At 36.4% G+C, this 15,343-nt stretch overlaps 1 protein-coding gene across 4 annotated transcripts; it reads left to right on the forward strand.

Moving 5' to 3' along the window:
• The first annotated feature begins 11,577 nt into the window (after positions 1-11,577).
• On the forward strand, positions 11,578-14,012 carry LOC112274812 (ribonuclease MRP protein subunit POP4). 4 transcript variants are annotated; one of them, XM_073530050.2, is made up of 4 exons: positions 11,578-11,749; positions 12,540-12,633; positions 12,852-12,956; positions 13,293-14,012. In XM_073530050.2, exons 1-4 carry the CDS (start codon positions 11,745-11,747, stop codon positions 13,911-13,913), a joined length of 825 nt encoding a protein of 274 aa, XP_073386151.1. In that variant the 5' UTR covers positions 11,578-11,744; the 3' UTR covers positions 13,914-14,012. The 4 variants fall into 4 exon arrangements, with proteins under 4 accessions (XP_073386151.1, XP_024360349.1, XP_024360351.1 ...); XM_024504581.3 differs by lacking the exon at positions 11,578-11,749 and adding an exon at positions 11,782-11,939; XM_024504583.3 differs by lacking the exon at positions 11,578-11,749 and adding an exon at positions 11,795-12,058.
• The last annotated feature ends 1,331 nt before the right edge of the window (positions 14,013-15,343 follow it).

Below are 15,343 nucleotides of genomic sequence, written 5' to 3' on the forward strand. Positions count from 1 at the left end.
GACATGCAAATTGATGCGGTACGTGTCAAATCTCTTACTCTAGAAGAAAAAAAGCGGTGTATGGAGGAAGGTCTATGCTTGTATTGCGGTGAAGAAGGCCACAAAGTTGGAAACTGCCCCAAGAAGTAAAATCGACGTATTATCAAGACTAGGGGTGTATTTATTCAGGAAAACGAGGATGCCTAGCCACAATAGGAACCGTGCGGCTGGACAGTGAAATATCGCAACAACAACCAGTTTTCTTTCTTTCCGCTCAACCTGCCTTTTGTTTTACAATCCCTTTGCTTATTGGCCCTCAGAAACTGAGAACCTTAGTATTATTAGATTCAGGAGCATCTGCTTGTTTCTTAGACGAAGAATTTACAAAGCGTCATAAGATCCTTTTAGTACAAAAATCCAAACCTGTTCACGTTGAGGTCATAGATGGACAATCTTTATTAATTGGTAGTGTCATCCATGAATCAGAACCTATAGAAGTGACGTTTAAGGATCATAGTAGTCATATTATTTTTAATATTATTAGAACCCCATCAAATCCTGTTATTCTTGGTCTTTTTTGGTTGGAAAAGCATAACCCATCCATAGATTGGAAGTTGAGGAAGATGACCTTTCTCACAAAACCACCCAAGAGCAAGCCTAGTAGAAAACCCCGAATAGAGAAATCCTTATTTATTGGAGCAAGAGCGTTTATAAGATTGTCCAAGGGAGGCACACCATTTGTCATTTATTCGGCTCTAACTACCGGGGAGAAGATCTCGACAGCAAGTATACCGGAGCAATATAAGGATTTTAAAGACGTGTTTCAAAAGAAAAATGCCAACATGCTACCGAAACACAGACCATATGATTGCGCCATAGACTTACAGAAAGGAGCACAACCGCCTTTTGGCCCAATCTACAATCTATCGCAGATGGAGTTGGCGGAGTTACGAAAGTACATCAACGATAATCTAGCCAAGAACTTCATCCGTCATTCAAAATCGTCAGTTGGAGCACCCATCTTATTTGTGAAGAAGAAAGATGGCTCGTTGCGGATGTGCGTAGACTATCGAGGCCTCAACAAGGTAACAAAGAAGAATCGTTACCCGTTACCCTTGATTTCTGGTCTCTTAGAACAACTTGGACGTGCAAGGATCTTTACAAAAATTGATCTAAGGGGAGCTTACAACCTCGTACGAATCAAGGAAGGAGATGAGTAGAAGACAACATTCCGTACAAGGTATGGCCATTTTGAATATAATATCATGCCCTTTGGTCTTACCAATGCTCCAGCGATCTTTCAACATATGATGAATAACATTTTTCGAGAGTACCTTGACGATTTTGTTGTCATCTATTTGGATGATATTTTGATATTCTCCAAAAATGAGGAAGAGCATGAAAAACACGTTCGTTTGGTATTGGAGAAACTACGCGAGCGAGGACTATATGTCAAGTTGGAGAAGTGTTTATTTCACCAAATAGAGATGGAGTTTCTGGGGTTCGTTGCGACTACGGAAGGCTTGAAGATGGACCCCAAGAAGGTGGAAGCAATCGTGTCCTGGGAGGTTCCGAAGACGGTTAGAGACGTACAATGCTTTCTTGATTTTGCCAACTTCTATCGGATCTTTATCAAGAATTACTCTCAAGTTGCTGCTCTTCTTACTCGGTTGACATGCAAGGATAACCTGGAATGGGGACCTCTAGCAGAGAAGGCATTTCAAAACCTGAAGACCGCATTTACTACGGCTCCAATCTTGGTACATCCAGACTTTACAAAGGCCTTCTATTCAGAAATTAATGCTTCGGATTTTGCTTTGGGAGCTGTACTTTCATAAATGGGAGAAGACAAGAAGCTCCATCCGGTTGCATTCTATTCTCAAAAGTTCTCTGCTGCTGAAATCAATTATGAGATACACGATAAGGAACTTCTTGCTACAGTGGATTCTTTCCAAGAATGGCGTCACTTTCTTGAAGGAGCTGCACATCTAGTGACCGTATACACAGATTAGAAGAATTTGGAGTATTTCATGTCGGCTCGAGTTCTAAATCGATGTCAAGCTCGATGGAGTATGTTGCTATCTAGGTTCGATTTTATTATCACTTATCGACCTGGAAAGCAGCAAGGACTATCTGATGCCTTATCGAGGAGATCGTATCTTGTACCAAAGGCTGGAGAAGCAACATTTGATCAACAATGTACGACATTGTTGAAGCTAGAGCAATTTCAGCTTTGTGCTACTATTATGCCAATTGATGCTGACTTCCTGAATCAGGTACGTACCGTAACTATTGAAGATTCAGTAGCCATTGATATTAAGCAGCGTGCCAATGACGACAAGTTCAAGGTGGAGGGAGATCTTTTATACTTTGAAGAGCGGTTATATATCCCAAAAGGACCAGCACGACTCCGAGTTCTTCAATCTCGCCATGATTTTCTAGCTGCGGAACATTTTGGATTCAACAAGACCTTGGAGCTTATTTCTCGAGATTTTTGGTGGCTCCAAATGTGGAAGGATGTGAAAGATTTTGTCCTCTCTTGCAACATCTATTCAAGATCCAATAATCCTCGGCATCGCCCTTGTGGACTCCTACAGCCATTGCCGATTCCATGTCGACTATGGTCTTCAATTTCTATGGACTTCATCACGGACTTACCATCATCGAACTCATTTGACAGCATCTTTGTCATGGTAGATCGGCTTACAAAAATGGCACACTTTGTCCCTTGTAAGAAGGCATCGTTCAGTGAAGTCACAGCAAGACTCTTTCTCAATAATGTGTATCGATATCATGGACTACCAGATGATATCGTATCAGATCGAGGAACCCAGTTCGTATCAAAGTTTTGGAGATCTCTCTTTGAGATACTGAAGGTGGATATCAAGCTTTCTTCGGCTTTTCATCCTCAAACTGACGGTCAAACAAAACGCGTGAACCAAGTCTTGGAACAATACTTACGATGCAGCATCAACTATCAGTAAGACGATTGGACCACATATCTGCCGCTAGCCGAGTTTGCATATAACAACACCTCCCATGTGTCGACTCAATACACACCATTCTTTTCCAACTATGGGTATCATCCAAAGCTTGATTTATTGAGTCCATCAACAAATAACAATCCAGCAGCTGAAGGATTTGCGAAACAACTATCAGAGCTTCAAAATACGTTGAAGCTTCAATTACAATCCGCTCAAGAATCCTACAAGGCGTCTGCAGATAGATTTCGGAATCAAGCACCTATTTTCAAAATTGGAGATAAAGCATGGCTTCTTCAACGAAATATCAAGACCAAGCGACCATGTGATAAGTTGGACTATCGAAGATTGGGACCATTTATCATCCAAAAGCAAATCAATCCAGTGGCGTACCATCTGGAATTATCGGCTTCTATGAAGGTACATCCAGTCTTTCATGTCTCTTTGTTGGAGCCTTATCAAGAGTCATCTTTTCTTGGAAGAGTGCAATGTCTGCCACCTAGTATTGAGATCGAGAACCACCAGAAATACGAGGTTGAAAAGGTGTTGGATTCTCGGCGAAAGTGGAGCAAGTTGGAGTATCTTGTTCATTGGTGCGGCTACGACATTAATGAGAGAACGTGGGAGCCAGCTGAAAATCTCACCAATGCGCCACAAAAAGTACAGGAGTTTCATCAACAACATCCTCATAAACCTAAGCCGGTTTGACAATAGCTTCTTTCTGAAGCTTGCTCACCCAAGAATATAAGAAAGGGAGAGAGCACCACCAAAATTCGTAGTTGATGTAGTTATTTTCTCCAAGATAAAATAGAATTTTTTCAGTAGCCATAGTTTGGTCTTCTGATATGGATAGCCAAGAGATAGATACTATGCCAGTCAGATTATCTCAACCAACTAGTTCACGAAGGCGACCCCGAGATGAAGAACCACCTACACCATGACGACGACGGAGGATACCAAGTAACCGATCACTGGTGATTGTATTTGAGTCCGAGCCTGCTTACGATGGTCAACCAGAAGGCATATTTGCAGGACAATTTCACAATGAAGACACGAAAGTTCATGCTTGGTCAGAAGTTGAAGGAGTGGGCCACTACCGTTGGCTTCAAGGGCCGATGAACCACTTACCTCGCGAACAATAGTTGGAGTTCATAGCAGACGTTATGCAACAGATCTTCATTTTCCTGCGTTGGTACTGATTGACAACAACATTGCTTCTCAGAGACCTCGAAGCTAAAGGAGGGGGTGATGTTAGGGACATAGTCCTTAGAACCTTCTAGAGACAAGTTTCTAGAACTTTCTAGAGACAAGCTTCTAGAACTTTCTAGAGACAAGCATCTAGAACCTTCTAGAAGCAAGTCTCTGGAACCTTCTAGAAGCAAGTCTTTGGAACCTTCTAGAAGCTTCTTAGTTGATAGAAGATGTTAGGGACATAGTCCTTAGAACCTTCTAGAGATAAGTTTCTAGAACCTTCTAGAAGCAAGTCCCTGGAACCTTCTAGAAGCTTCCTAATTGATAGAAGTTGTTTGAGAAGCTTCCTAAATAGAAGTATATATTGGGATCAAGACTGAAGAGTTCTCCAGTCTCGACAACACATCTCTTGGAGCTCTAGCTCACCTCTCTGGTGTTGTTCTTGTATTCATCTGATTAATCTAGTTCTTGTCAATTCTTCTTGAACTTCTTGGTAGATATCAAGTCTGTATTTTGTGTCCGTGATACCTCATGGGTCATGTCAATAATGTAAAAGGACTTGCAAATCAACTAGCAGTTGTTGACACACCAGTTGATGATAAAGAAATTGTGTTGACATTGCTCGTGAGCCTTCCCAAGTCCTACAACTACTTCATTGTGGCATTGGAGTCTATCAACATGAAAGAGCTTACCATGAATTATGCCACATCAAGACTTACACATGAAGTAACTAAGAGGAAAGAGAAAGAGCTTCAAAGTAATGATTTGGCTCTATTCTCAAGACAAGGCAAAAGTAGTTTTCCACACCAACGTGATAATTCAAAAAACAACATAAGGAATTGCTATATTTGTGGAAAAATAAGTCATTTTGCTAGAAATTGATACAAGGCTAAGATATGAGATATGGAAAATGCAAATAATGCTAGTAATAGTTTTGGTGGAGATGATTATGCTTTCATGGCAAGTGACGGAGCCTCCATGACTGCCATGTCTAAGTGGATTATAGATTCGGGTGCCACTAAGTACATGATACTATACAAGTGTTCATTTGATACTTATGAAGTAATTTTAGCAACAAAAGTATGATTGGAAGATAATGGCATGGTACAAGTCATTCGAATCAGCTCCATTGTGGTGGATATTATGGTGAAGGACCAAATCAAAAGGATCAGATTGAAAGAAGTCTTATATTTGCCAAAGATGAAGAAGAACCTTCTTTTGGTGAGCAAACTTGTATCACATGGTTGTAAAGTTCAATTTGACATGGATGGATGTTTTGTGAAGACATTGAGTGGACAATATGTTGCTAAAGGCCTTAGAGATGGCAATCTCTACTTCATCAATTGTAAGAAGGTAAATGGAGTTGAAGTGATGGCATATATCGATTTTTCACAAAATCAAGTCAAGTTTGGTATTTGGCATCAATGACTTGATCATTTGAATGCCAAAAGTATGTAGGAACTCCAATCTATGGTAAAAGACTTTGATCTTGGTCAATTCAATCATAATGCTATGACACTTGCTTGTGAAGATTGTATCCAAGGCAAATAATAAAAGGCTTCATTTCCAAGTAGATTTGCAACACGTGCAAGCAAATTATTAGAGATGGTTCATTTTGATATTTGTGGATTAATAAAGACACCATCAATTGGAGGAGCAAGGTACTTTGTGACATTTATTGATGATTTCTCAAAAAAGGTATGAATATACATTATTAAAGCTAAGAGTGAATGTTTCTCAAGGTTTAAAGAATTCAAGGTACTTGTGGAGAAGCAATATTGGTGCAAGATAAAAGTATTGCATACAGACAATAGAGGTGAGTATATATTAAAGCATTTTTATGAATTTTTGAGAAATCAAGGCATTGCAAGACAAACCTCTACTCCTTACACTCCACAACAAAATAGGATTGTTGAAAGAACAAATTATACTATTGTGGAGATGGCAAGGAATATGTTTCATGCACAAAACCTTGGACATGAATATTAGGCAGAAATTGTGGTCAATGCTATATATATAAGGAATAGATGTCCAATAAGTTCACTCACATTAATGACTCCCCAAGAAGCTTGGAATCGCAAGAAACCTTGTATTTCATACATGAAGATCTTTAGATGTATTTCTTATATAAAAAAACTACATTGCATGAGGTCCAAACTTGATGCAAAAAGAACAAAATTTATATTTGTTGGATATTATGAAGGTACCAAAGTATATAGGCTCATGTGTTTAAAAACCAAGAAAATCATTAAAAGTCATGACGTAGACTTTTTGGAGCAAAAGAGTGCTTGTGAGCACTTAGAAATGTGTCCAAGTGGGAGTAATGGTGTGTTTGTGGACACATCTTTAAATCTAGCAATGAAAGAAGAAGAAGATGATAATGATGAAAGTAAAGTTGGTAGAATTTCAAATCAAGATGAAGAATCAAAGAAGGTAGATCATGAGGTACCTACAATTGCTAAAACCATCAATGAAGACAATCAAGATGTTGAAGATGATGATGGCAATGAGGAGTATCAACCTTTAAGTATGAAGAGACAAGTTTTAAGAGAAAAGAAGATTACAAGAACTATTGGAGAACATGAAGATGAATCTTCATCAAGTGAAAGGAGATATCTTTTAAGAGATCAAAAAAAACTTTGTGCATGATGGAAGATCCATATCTTTCTTCAAGTAAGTGAAGAACATGCCAATATTCCATACCTTGCTGATCTATTGAGTTTGTGTGATACAATGAAGTCCATGGATGCTATGAAGTGGGAGAATGCCATAGAAGAAGAATACAAATTACTCATGATAATGAAACATGGGAATTGACTCAACTTCCACCAAATCGAGCTTCAATTGGTTATAAGTGGGTGTTTAGAACCAAAAAAGATGCAATGGATAATGTTGTGAGATAGAAGGCTAGATTGATTGCCAAAGAATATTCTCAAGTTTTTGGAGTTGATTTCAATGAGACATTTGTTCTTGTAGCTAAATTCACCACTATTAGAACCATTGTGGCAATTAGGGCAGCAATGGACTTGGAGATGCATGAAATGGATGTAAAGTTAGCCTTCTTGAATGGAAAGTTAAAAGAAGACATCTACATGGATCAACCTCAAGGATTTGTTGAAGATGGCAAACAAGACCTTGTTTGTAAGTTGAAAAAATTCTTATATGGGCTCAAGCAATCTCTAAAGGCATGGTACCAATGTATTGATACATTTTTTTGTGAATGAAGGATTTGTAAGGAGTGAGGCTGATCATTCATTGTATGTGATGCAATCAAATGAGTTCATATTGATTGTGATCCTCTATGTTGATGATTTGATCATCTCAATCAATGCTATAAAGACGATGGATTGGTTGAAGATAAAGTTAGAAAAAGAATATGAAATGAATGATTTGAAAGAGCTTCAATATTATTTAAGAGTGGAGTTTGTGAGAGACTGTGCTAAGAAGACCATTACAATGAGCCAAAGTAAGTACATTGAAGAAGTATTGAAACGATTCAACATAGAGGAGTATAAGCCTATTAAAACACCTTTGGAGGCAAATTTAAAGTTGATGAAGCTTACGAAAAAAGAATTTGCTGAAGTTGAAGGACAAATATAAGATATTCCATTCAAGACATCGATGGACTCACTAATGTATGCAATGGTTGACAGAAGGATGGACCTTGCATATGCGGTGAGTGTTGTGAGTCAACACATGTCAAAGGCTGCACCAATCCATTAGGAAACCATCAAAATGATCATGAGGTACTTAAAAGATACTTTGAACTTCAAACTATGTCTTGGAGGTAATAACATTACTATACATGGTTATTGTGATGCGGATTGGGCTAGAGATGCAAATGATAGAAGGTTAAGAATAGGATATGTATTCTTTGTTGAAGTAAGATCAATCTCATGGAATGCAAAAGACAACCAACAATTACAAGGTCAACAATGGAGGCAGAGTACATGGCAGCAAGCCATAGTACAATGGAGGCAGTATGGCCAAGACAACTTTTGGAAGACATTGGAGATATGAAAATGGGAGTAATTTTAATGAAGTATGACAATCAAAGATGTCTTGAATTTGCAAAGAATCCAAAGCATCATTCAAGGACCAAGAACATTGACATTCAATATTACTTTATAAGATAGAAGATTGAAATGGAAGTGATTGATATAAAGTATTGTGCAATGGAAGACATGCTTGCTGATTTGTTGAAAAAAACACTAGTAAAGGATAGATACTACATGTTAACAAAGGTATTAGAATTAAAAGTCTTTTGATGAATAACAAAGTGTGAGTGTTGAAATAAAAGTAAAAGAAGAATAAGTTACCTTGTAGAAGATATTATCTTAGATAAGTTGCTAATAGTCAAAGAGTTGATTCTTGGTGTATAGAAAAGGCATCCTATAGATATAGGACGAGGTCAAGGTCTAAGAGTCAAAGCCAAGAGGATAAAGTATGAACTAGGGAATATCCAAATACTAGGTAAGAGTAATTAGTGTTTGGCATAGGATACCTTTGTAGTTAGTAAGATGCCAAAGGATCTAAGGATCATAGGATACCCTTGAGGTATGTTAGATACCAAAGGATTCTAAGAGCAAAGATCATGTGTATAAAAGTCAATGCGTGGAAGTTGTCTTGTAGGACAACAACCACAACCTATAAGTATTGGGTGTTGGAAGTGAGAGATATCTTATTCCATACTTTCTTTGTGTACAACCTTGCTGATGCTATGTATTATGACTTCAAAGTTCTATTTCTTCAATAATTAGTCTCACAAATCCTTCGAGTTTCATCGACATACATAAAGGTATCATTTTTATAATTGAGCTATCATAGAGCAGACTATTTCATACCTTTTCCTTCTGTTCTTCAGAGCTATTTTGTTCTTTTATGTACAAGCTACAATGTGAAGTTGCTCTAATAACTCGCCATCTTTTTTAAGTTTTAGAATTAGGGTTTTGAAGCATAGATTGAATTAGGGAGGTGTATTAAAAAACTGAATGATTCTTGCTCTTCTTAGTCTAGCATGGAGCATAAATCACTACTTTTGAAGATTTGCCTGCTTGGATTCTCTCACATATATTTAATGCAAGTCAATTTGCATGAGGCATGGTCTGTTTGGCTTTAGAACTAGCTCTTAAATTAAGATTTTTTTTCCTCAATGTTTAGTGCATGTTGTCACTGAGACCATATGCTTTGAATAACCTATAATTTCAGTAAAATGTGTTATAGGCTGCAGTAAAATGAAATTATCTTCATATCTTCTAGATATATAATGAAAAGGGCACTTCTTTGTCATAAAATGAAGCTATTATTTTATTTTCCATTTGTCTACAGATGTTGAACAAATCTCCAAAAAAACCACAAACCTATTCATGTGTGAATACTGCTAGTTTTTTAAAGTGTGTGTGTGTATTTTTTGAAAAATTAAAAATCAAATCTGCAATAAAAAATTAATGACATAAAATTTGGACTCAATGGTTATAGTTTTATTTGTAATATTGTTATCTATTATATATTTTTTTCTTTTTTATTTCCATTTTCATTCTTGTTTGTACAACTCATTGTATTAAATGTTATGTGTAAAACTTCTACCAATTTCTTCTTTCTTTTCAAGATCATATACTATGATAATAAGTCATGTGAACAACCATTGTTTGTTTACAGTTCTATGTTTCCATTATCTAAGAACTGATATTCTAAACAAGTATCCTCCCATGAGTTCAATAACTATCATTTTAAGAATATTATCCCATCACACTACTTCACACTAGTTATATTTATTAATTTTGTGTTTTATATAGTTATATACAGTGACAAACAAAACCGAATACAAAATCTGAACACTCATAGTTCATTGATCCTTCCAACTGACACATAAGTCAATTGATAGAATTACTTTTTTATTATGTGTATTCATCCAATCCTCTATATGGATGAAAAATCTCATTATCATTTGAGATAGGGTTTATGAGAAAAGTGTTGTAGAAGCACACAGACATGCGTACTCAGTTTTGGTTGCTTCTTCTTGCTGAATTTCGAAATTTCAATGTACACTCCTTGTTGCAAGATTTGAGGGCATTTTTTGTTTGTTGTGTTGCTCTTGTTGTGTACTATCTATAGTGAAAGTTGATTTGTCAATTGTATCTCTATGCCTCGGTTGTGTGAATCATTGAAGCACCAAGCATTGGTGCAGCTTAGGAGTGGTGTTTCTACAAGAAAAGTTGCAGACTCACTTGGAATGAGTCAGTCTTCAGTAGCTCATCTGAGGAGGGAGATTAGTGGTGAAATAGAAAAGCAAAGAGGAGGACGTCCAAAGGTTTCAGGAGAGCAAGAGAAGCGACTTGGTGTGCACCTTATCACTGCTGGTTGTCTCAAAATGGCAAGTACAGCTGCAATACAACTTTGAGAAAAAATAGGTAAACACTTCTCAGACATCACCTTGAGGCGTGGTTTGAGAGAAGCTGGTTTGGGTGCTTGTGTGCAACAAAAGAAGCCTCTACTTGCCAAAAGACATGTTCTTGTAAGGTTGAGTTTTGCTCATAAATACAAAAATTGGACCGTTGATGATTGGAGACAGGTTATTTTCAGTGATGAGACAAAGATTAACCTAATCAACTTAGATGGTAGGTCTTGGTGTTGGTTGAGAGAAGGAGAACGACTTGGACCTAAACATGTTAGTCAAACTGTCAAACATGGTGGTGGTTCAATTATGATTTGGGGTTATATGACTTCTTTTGGGCCGGGTGCTTGGTATCAAATTGAAGGTAGAATGGAGCAACACTTGTACAAAAAAATTTTAGAAACCTACTTGCAAAGTACCACACAGAATTACAACTTAGATCCTACTAAGGTGGTTTTTCAACATGATAATGATCCCAAACATACAACAAAAAGTGTTCAGTTTTGGCTCTCTTCATAGCCATTTCAGCTCCTTCGATGGCCAGCTCAATCTCCAGATTTGAATCCAATGGAACATTTTTGGGCCCTTCTCAAATAGCGTTTAAGCCAAGTCACGCCAAGGCCAAGAGGTGTTCAAGAATTGTGGGAGAATGTTTGTAGTATTTACCCTAGTTTTGATGCAAAAGATTGTGAGAAACTACACAAAAGTATGCCAAGAAGGATTTCAGCTGTTTTGGAAACAAAAGGTTATTGGACTAAATATTGAAGTTTGAAGATTTTCTTTGAACAATACTGAGTACAAGACATAGTTGTTGATTTGACTTTGTAGAAGGATGTTTAGTTATCAATTTGATGTGCAACTTTGTACATGTGTACGAGACTGTGTGTATTATTCCATGTAACTTTCAGATTTATAAAGCAATCATTGAAATTTCTGTAATTGCTCTTGAAAGTTGGCACTTCAGATTTTGTACTCGGTTTTGTTTGTCACTGTAGTTATATTTATTAATTTTGTGTTTTATATAGTTATATAGTTATATTTATTAATTTTTGTGTTTTCTTCGCCTGGACGATGTTGCCAATTTGTTCAGTTGATTGGCGCGCGAACAGTCGATCTCTGGGCTACTCCGAGTCGCTTTTGGAAACCGGGTGAAAACGATGGATTGACTTCCGGCACTCGCCAACGCCAAAGAATAACGGATGCGGTGGGTCCCATTTGTGTTTTTTCGCGTTCTTATCTGTCAAATTTAGGAGCGTTCGATGTCGATTCGATGCGTCGCTGTTGGGTCGAGCTTGTTGTGACTGAACCTCTGAGAGCACCAGGTTTATACGGGCTTTGGGGTTTAGGGGTTTAGGGTTTTAGGGTTTTGTTCGAACACAATCTGTGAGCACTCGGTACGTCACGATACCCACACATTGGGCATTGAGAAACTTTTCGATGGGTTATGGTTTGAAATGAAATCCAGCTCTGGGTAGTGTTGAATTGGTGAGTTGTAGAAGGATTCATTGTTGCGGTGAAGTCTCTCTCTTTTTATTTTTTATTTTTTATTTATTTTTTCTTTGTGTGATGAACTGGTAATTCATGTCTTTTTAGATGCGTCGCACAGTACCTTAGTAAGAAGCGATTGTACGGAGGCCGTTGTTGTAATTACTCTATGAAAGGTTGATTGCCAATTGTAACACGAAGGTTATTCTCTAATTCGTTTGTAAATTGTTCCTTCATTCCCTCTATTTGAAAACCCAGAATCCCTTTGTTTCTGAATCACAGCGTCGTGTGAGGAAGAACTTAGCCACTCGGAGGATGGTTAGCATTTCACATTGAAAAACCGTGATCGATGTTTTTGGTGACTCGCTCCCATGTCTGGCGTAGTTCATGCAAAGGAACACGCTTGTTTGGAGATCGAACATCTTTTGAAAGCTCGTATTTCCAATTGGGTTACGATGCTGAAGAAGAAATTGCGAGTGATGGTTTTTTTAAAAAAATAATTTTTGCAGGGTTTCCAAAGCCATGGCAGGACAGGACAACGTCCGAAAATGGTACATGAGGCAGCACGCTAGTTCTACCCCAGCAACAGCTCCTGTGAAAATCGTGAGTTGGTGTCTACATTGCTGTGGTGGTGAATTAGGGTTGAGATGATGTATGTCGTCGTTCATGTTTTGTGATAACATTCGATGCGGTGTCAACAGCCGGCAACGTTTATTTGAACTTTACAGTTTAAGGCTTAGTATAATATTCTATGATCTATGTTTTTCTAGGAACGACTTTAATGTCAATCTAACCCTTGATACGTCGCCGAGGTTTTTCAGGGCGATAGCAAAGGAGAGGAGAAGAAAGTCAAAGGTCCATCTGATCGAACTTACGCAAAACTGTCGCCGTTTGTCTTCAAGGGGCCTCTTGTATCAAATTTGCTGGTATGCATGTTTCGTACTTTGGATGATTCTTGTAGGTCAAATATTTCATATGAGTCATTACGTGAATTCTTGTTTCTGGCTTGAGAAGGGAAGCTTCAACATCTTAGCAGATTGTTTTCCGGAGACGTTTTATGATTGAACCATGAATGATCCCTGTGCTTCGATTAACCGTTTTATTCTTGTTGATTGCTTTCTCTAATAGTGGAGATCTTTTCAAGAGCGCTCTAGCAGAGTGTATACCTTAACGCGGACTAATCATGTGATGCTTATTGTCAGTTACAGGAGCCCTATTTCTTCACATTAGCTTACAATGTTTTGGTGATTTTATGAATACAGCTTCCTAAAGCCGTTTCAAACTCGTCGGTCGACAGCGTTGTGCAGGAGCTCCTGACAAGCAATGCCAAAACAGCAGGCAACATCGCTGGCACCATTGACAACCGGCTCATGGACCGGCCATACTTACTAGACAACCCTGCTACACATGGTGGGGCTGTTGAGAGAGCCAAAGATAGAGCCTTACGAGCCCGAAGCAAACGATCTGCTAAGCATTTCTCATTGCGCCAGCATCGTCTTGCAGGATCATATGACCTGTTTGCTAGATATCATAAATACGATTTGTATCTTCCCATGCATGAGATGTGGGAGGAATACGCGAAGAGTTTGTTGGTGGGGGAGTGCAACGATTCCAAACTTCGACCTCGCCTTCTCGCAGCAGACTTACATGGGGCTATACTTGCTGTGGTGGAGTCGAAGGACACATATTACGCTGGGATCCAGGGCATTATGATAAGGGAAACGGATAACACATTTGGGATTATAACTCCACAAGACAAATTTAGAGTAGTTCCAAAGAGTGGATCTGTGTTCATGTTGCAGTTAGATTCATTGCGGATCACTTTGTTTGGCAACAACCTCTCCTCTCGGCAGTTGCATCCCAGAAAGCGTCAGCAGGTATAATGTTTTTAGATTAATTATTTTTATACAAACTTGTACATTTATGTTACTTAACATATATGTATAATTGTCTTTTATAAATCAAAACTTGTTTTATGATTATACGGGTATTGTTGTTCGGATATGCTTAAAGATTATCAAAACAAATTTCAAAGTTATTATTTATTTATTTTTATTTCTGTTTATTTAAAAAAAAAATCTCTGTATTATATTATATAAATATCATTTATAATGTATTTGTATGTTTTTGGTTTTAATATATGCTTCTAATCTAGTAGATGAACAGATTTGACTTTGAGATTGTAGGATAAGTATACTTTGTTCAACAAGCATGAAGATTCTAAATTTCTTCGTGAGATAAGAGATATTTCGGTATTTCAAAAGATAAAAAGATACTAAAATTAAGTAAAATATGTTTACTTAATATAGATTCTCTCTTGCCCTTTTATTACTACTTTTTATAGTCACTCTGTCCTGTCATTTATAAACTAAAATTAGTAACAAAATATTATAATGCAAAAATAAAGAAATAAAAAAGTAATATTTTTATTTGATTTTATCACATGTATAATATTTTTTTATTTAATATTTATGATAATTTTTAAAAAATTACTGAATCATAGTTTAATTATATATAAATATCTATTAAAGAAGAAATAGATACTCAAAATAAAAAACTTTAAGGTGAAAAGTTTTTATTTATTTATTTAATTATTTTTTTATAGATGTATCTTCCTGTTCACTTTCATTAATTTTTTAATTATGATTTTTCTTTCTTGCACAAAATTTCACAAAAAATTATAATTTTTCTAAATCTGCTTCTTGGACATTTTTAGGAAATTTTAGGTTCTCATAGCTGATTTTTCTTACTCAATTGCTATCACTTAAAATTCCCTCTCCTTCACTTCACACAATTGGTACATCCAATTCTTTTCACAGAAAAAATAAAAATAAATTATGATACTGATTTTTTTAAAAAAATAATACACATATTAATTTATTAATTATTAATATTTTATTAATATTTTATTAATATTTTATTACATATTATAAATTTTTTATAATAATTTTCAAATTTTTGGTGCTTCTTTTATCTAAGAGACATTTCATCTATTTTTTTTAGTATTTTCTCAATTCAAAAGTCACACCTTGTTTATCCATTTGTATTATTAATTATGCACCTTATTTATCTTACTAACCCTTCATTTGTCCTTCCTATACTTCATTTATCTTGACAAGGTCTTGTTTTTTGCTTTAATTTTAATTTTAATTTCATTATTATTTATTTTGATTTTTTTTAAATTTAAATATATTCATCTAATTTAAAATATTTTTATTTTATTCTATCATGATTATTCTCCTCAACATCATATTGCTAATCATTTCCATATCCTTGATCAATATATCAAAGTTATAAATTATCTTATATTTTG

The sequence above is a fragment of the Physcomitrium patens genome, chromosome 22 (assembly GCF_059467195.1).
Source record: "Physcomitrium patens ecotype Gransden chromosome 22, ASM5946719v1, whole genome shotgun sequence".
Classification (NCBI taxonomy): Eukaryota; Viridiplantae; Streptophyta; class Bryopsida; order Funariales; family Funariaceae; genus Physcomitrium; species Physcomitrium patens.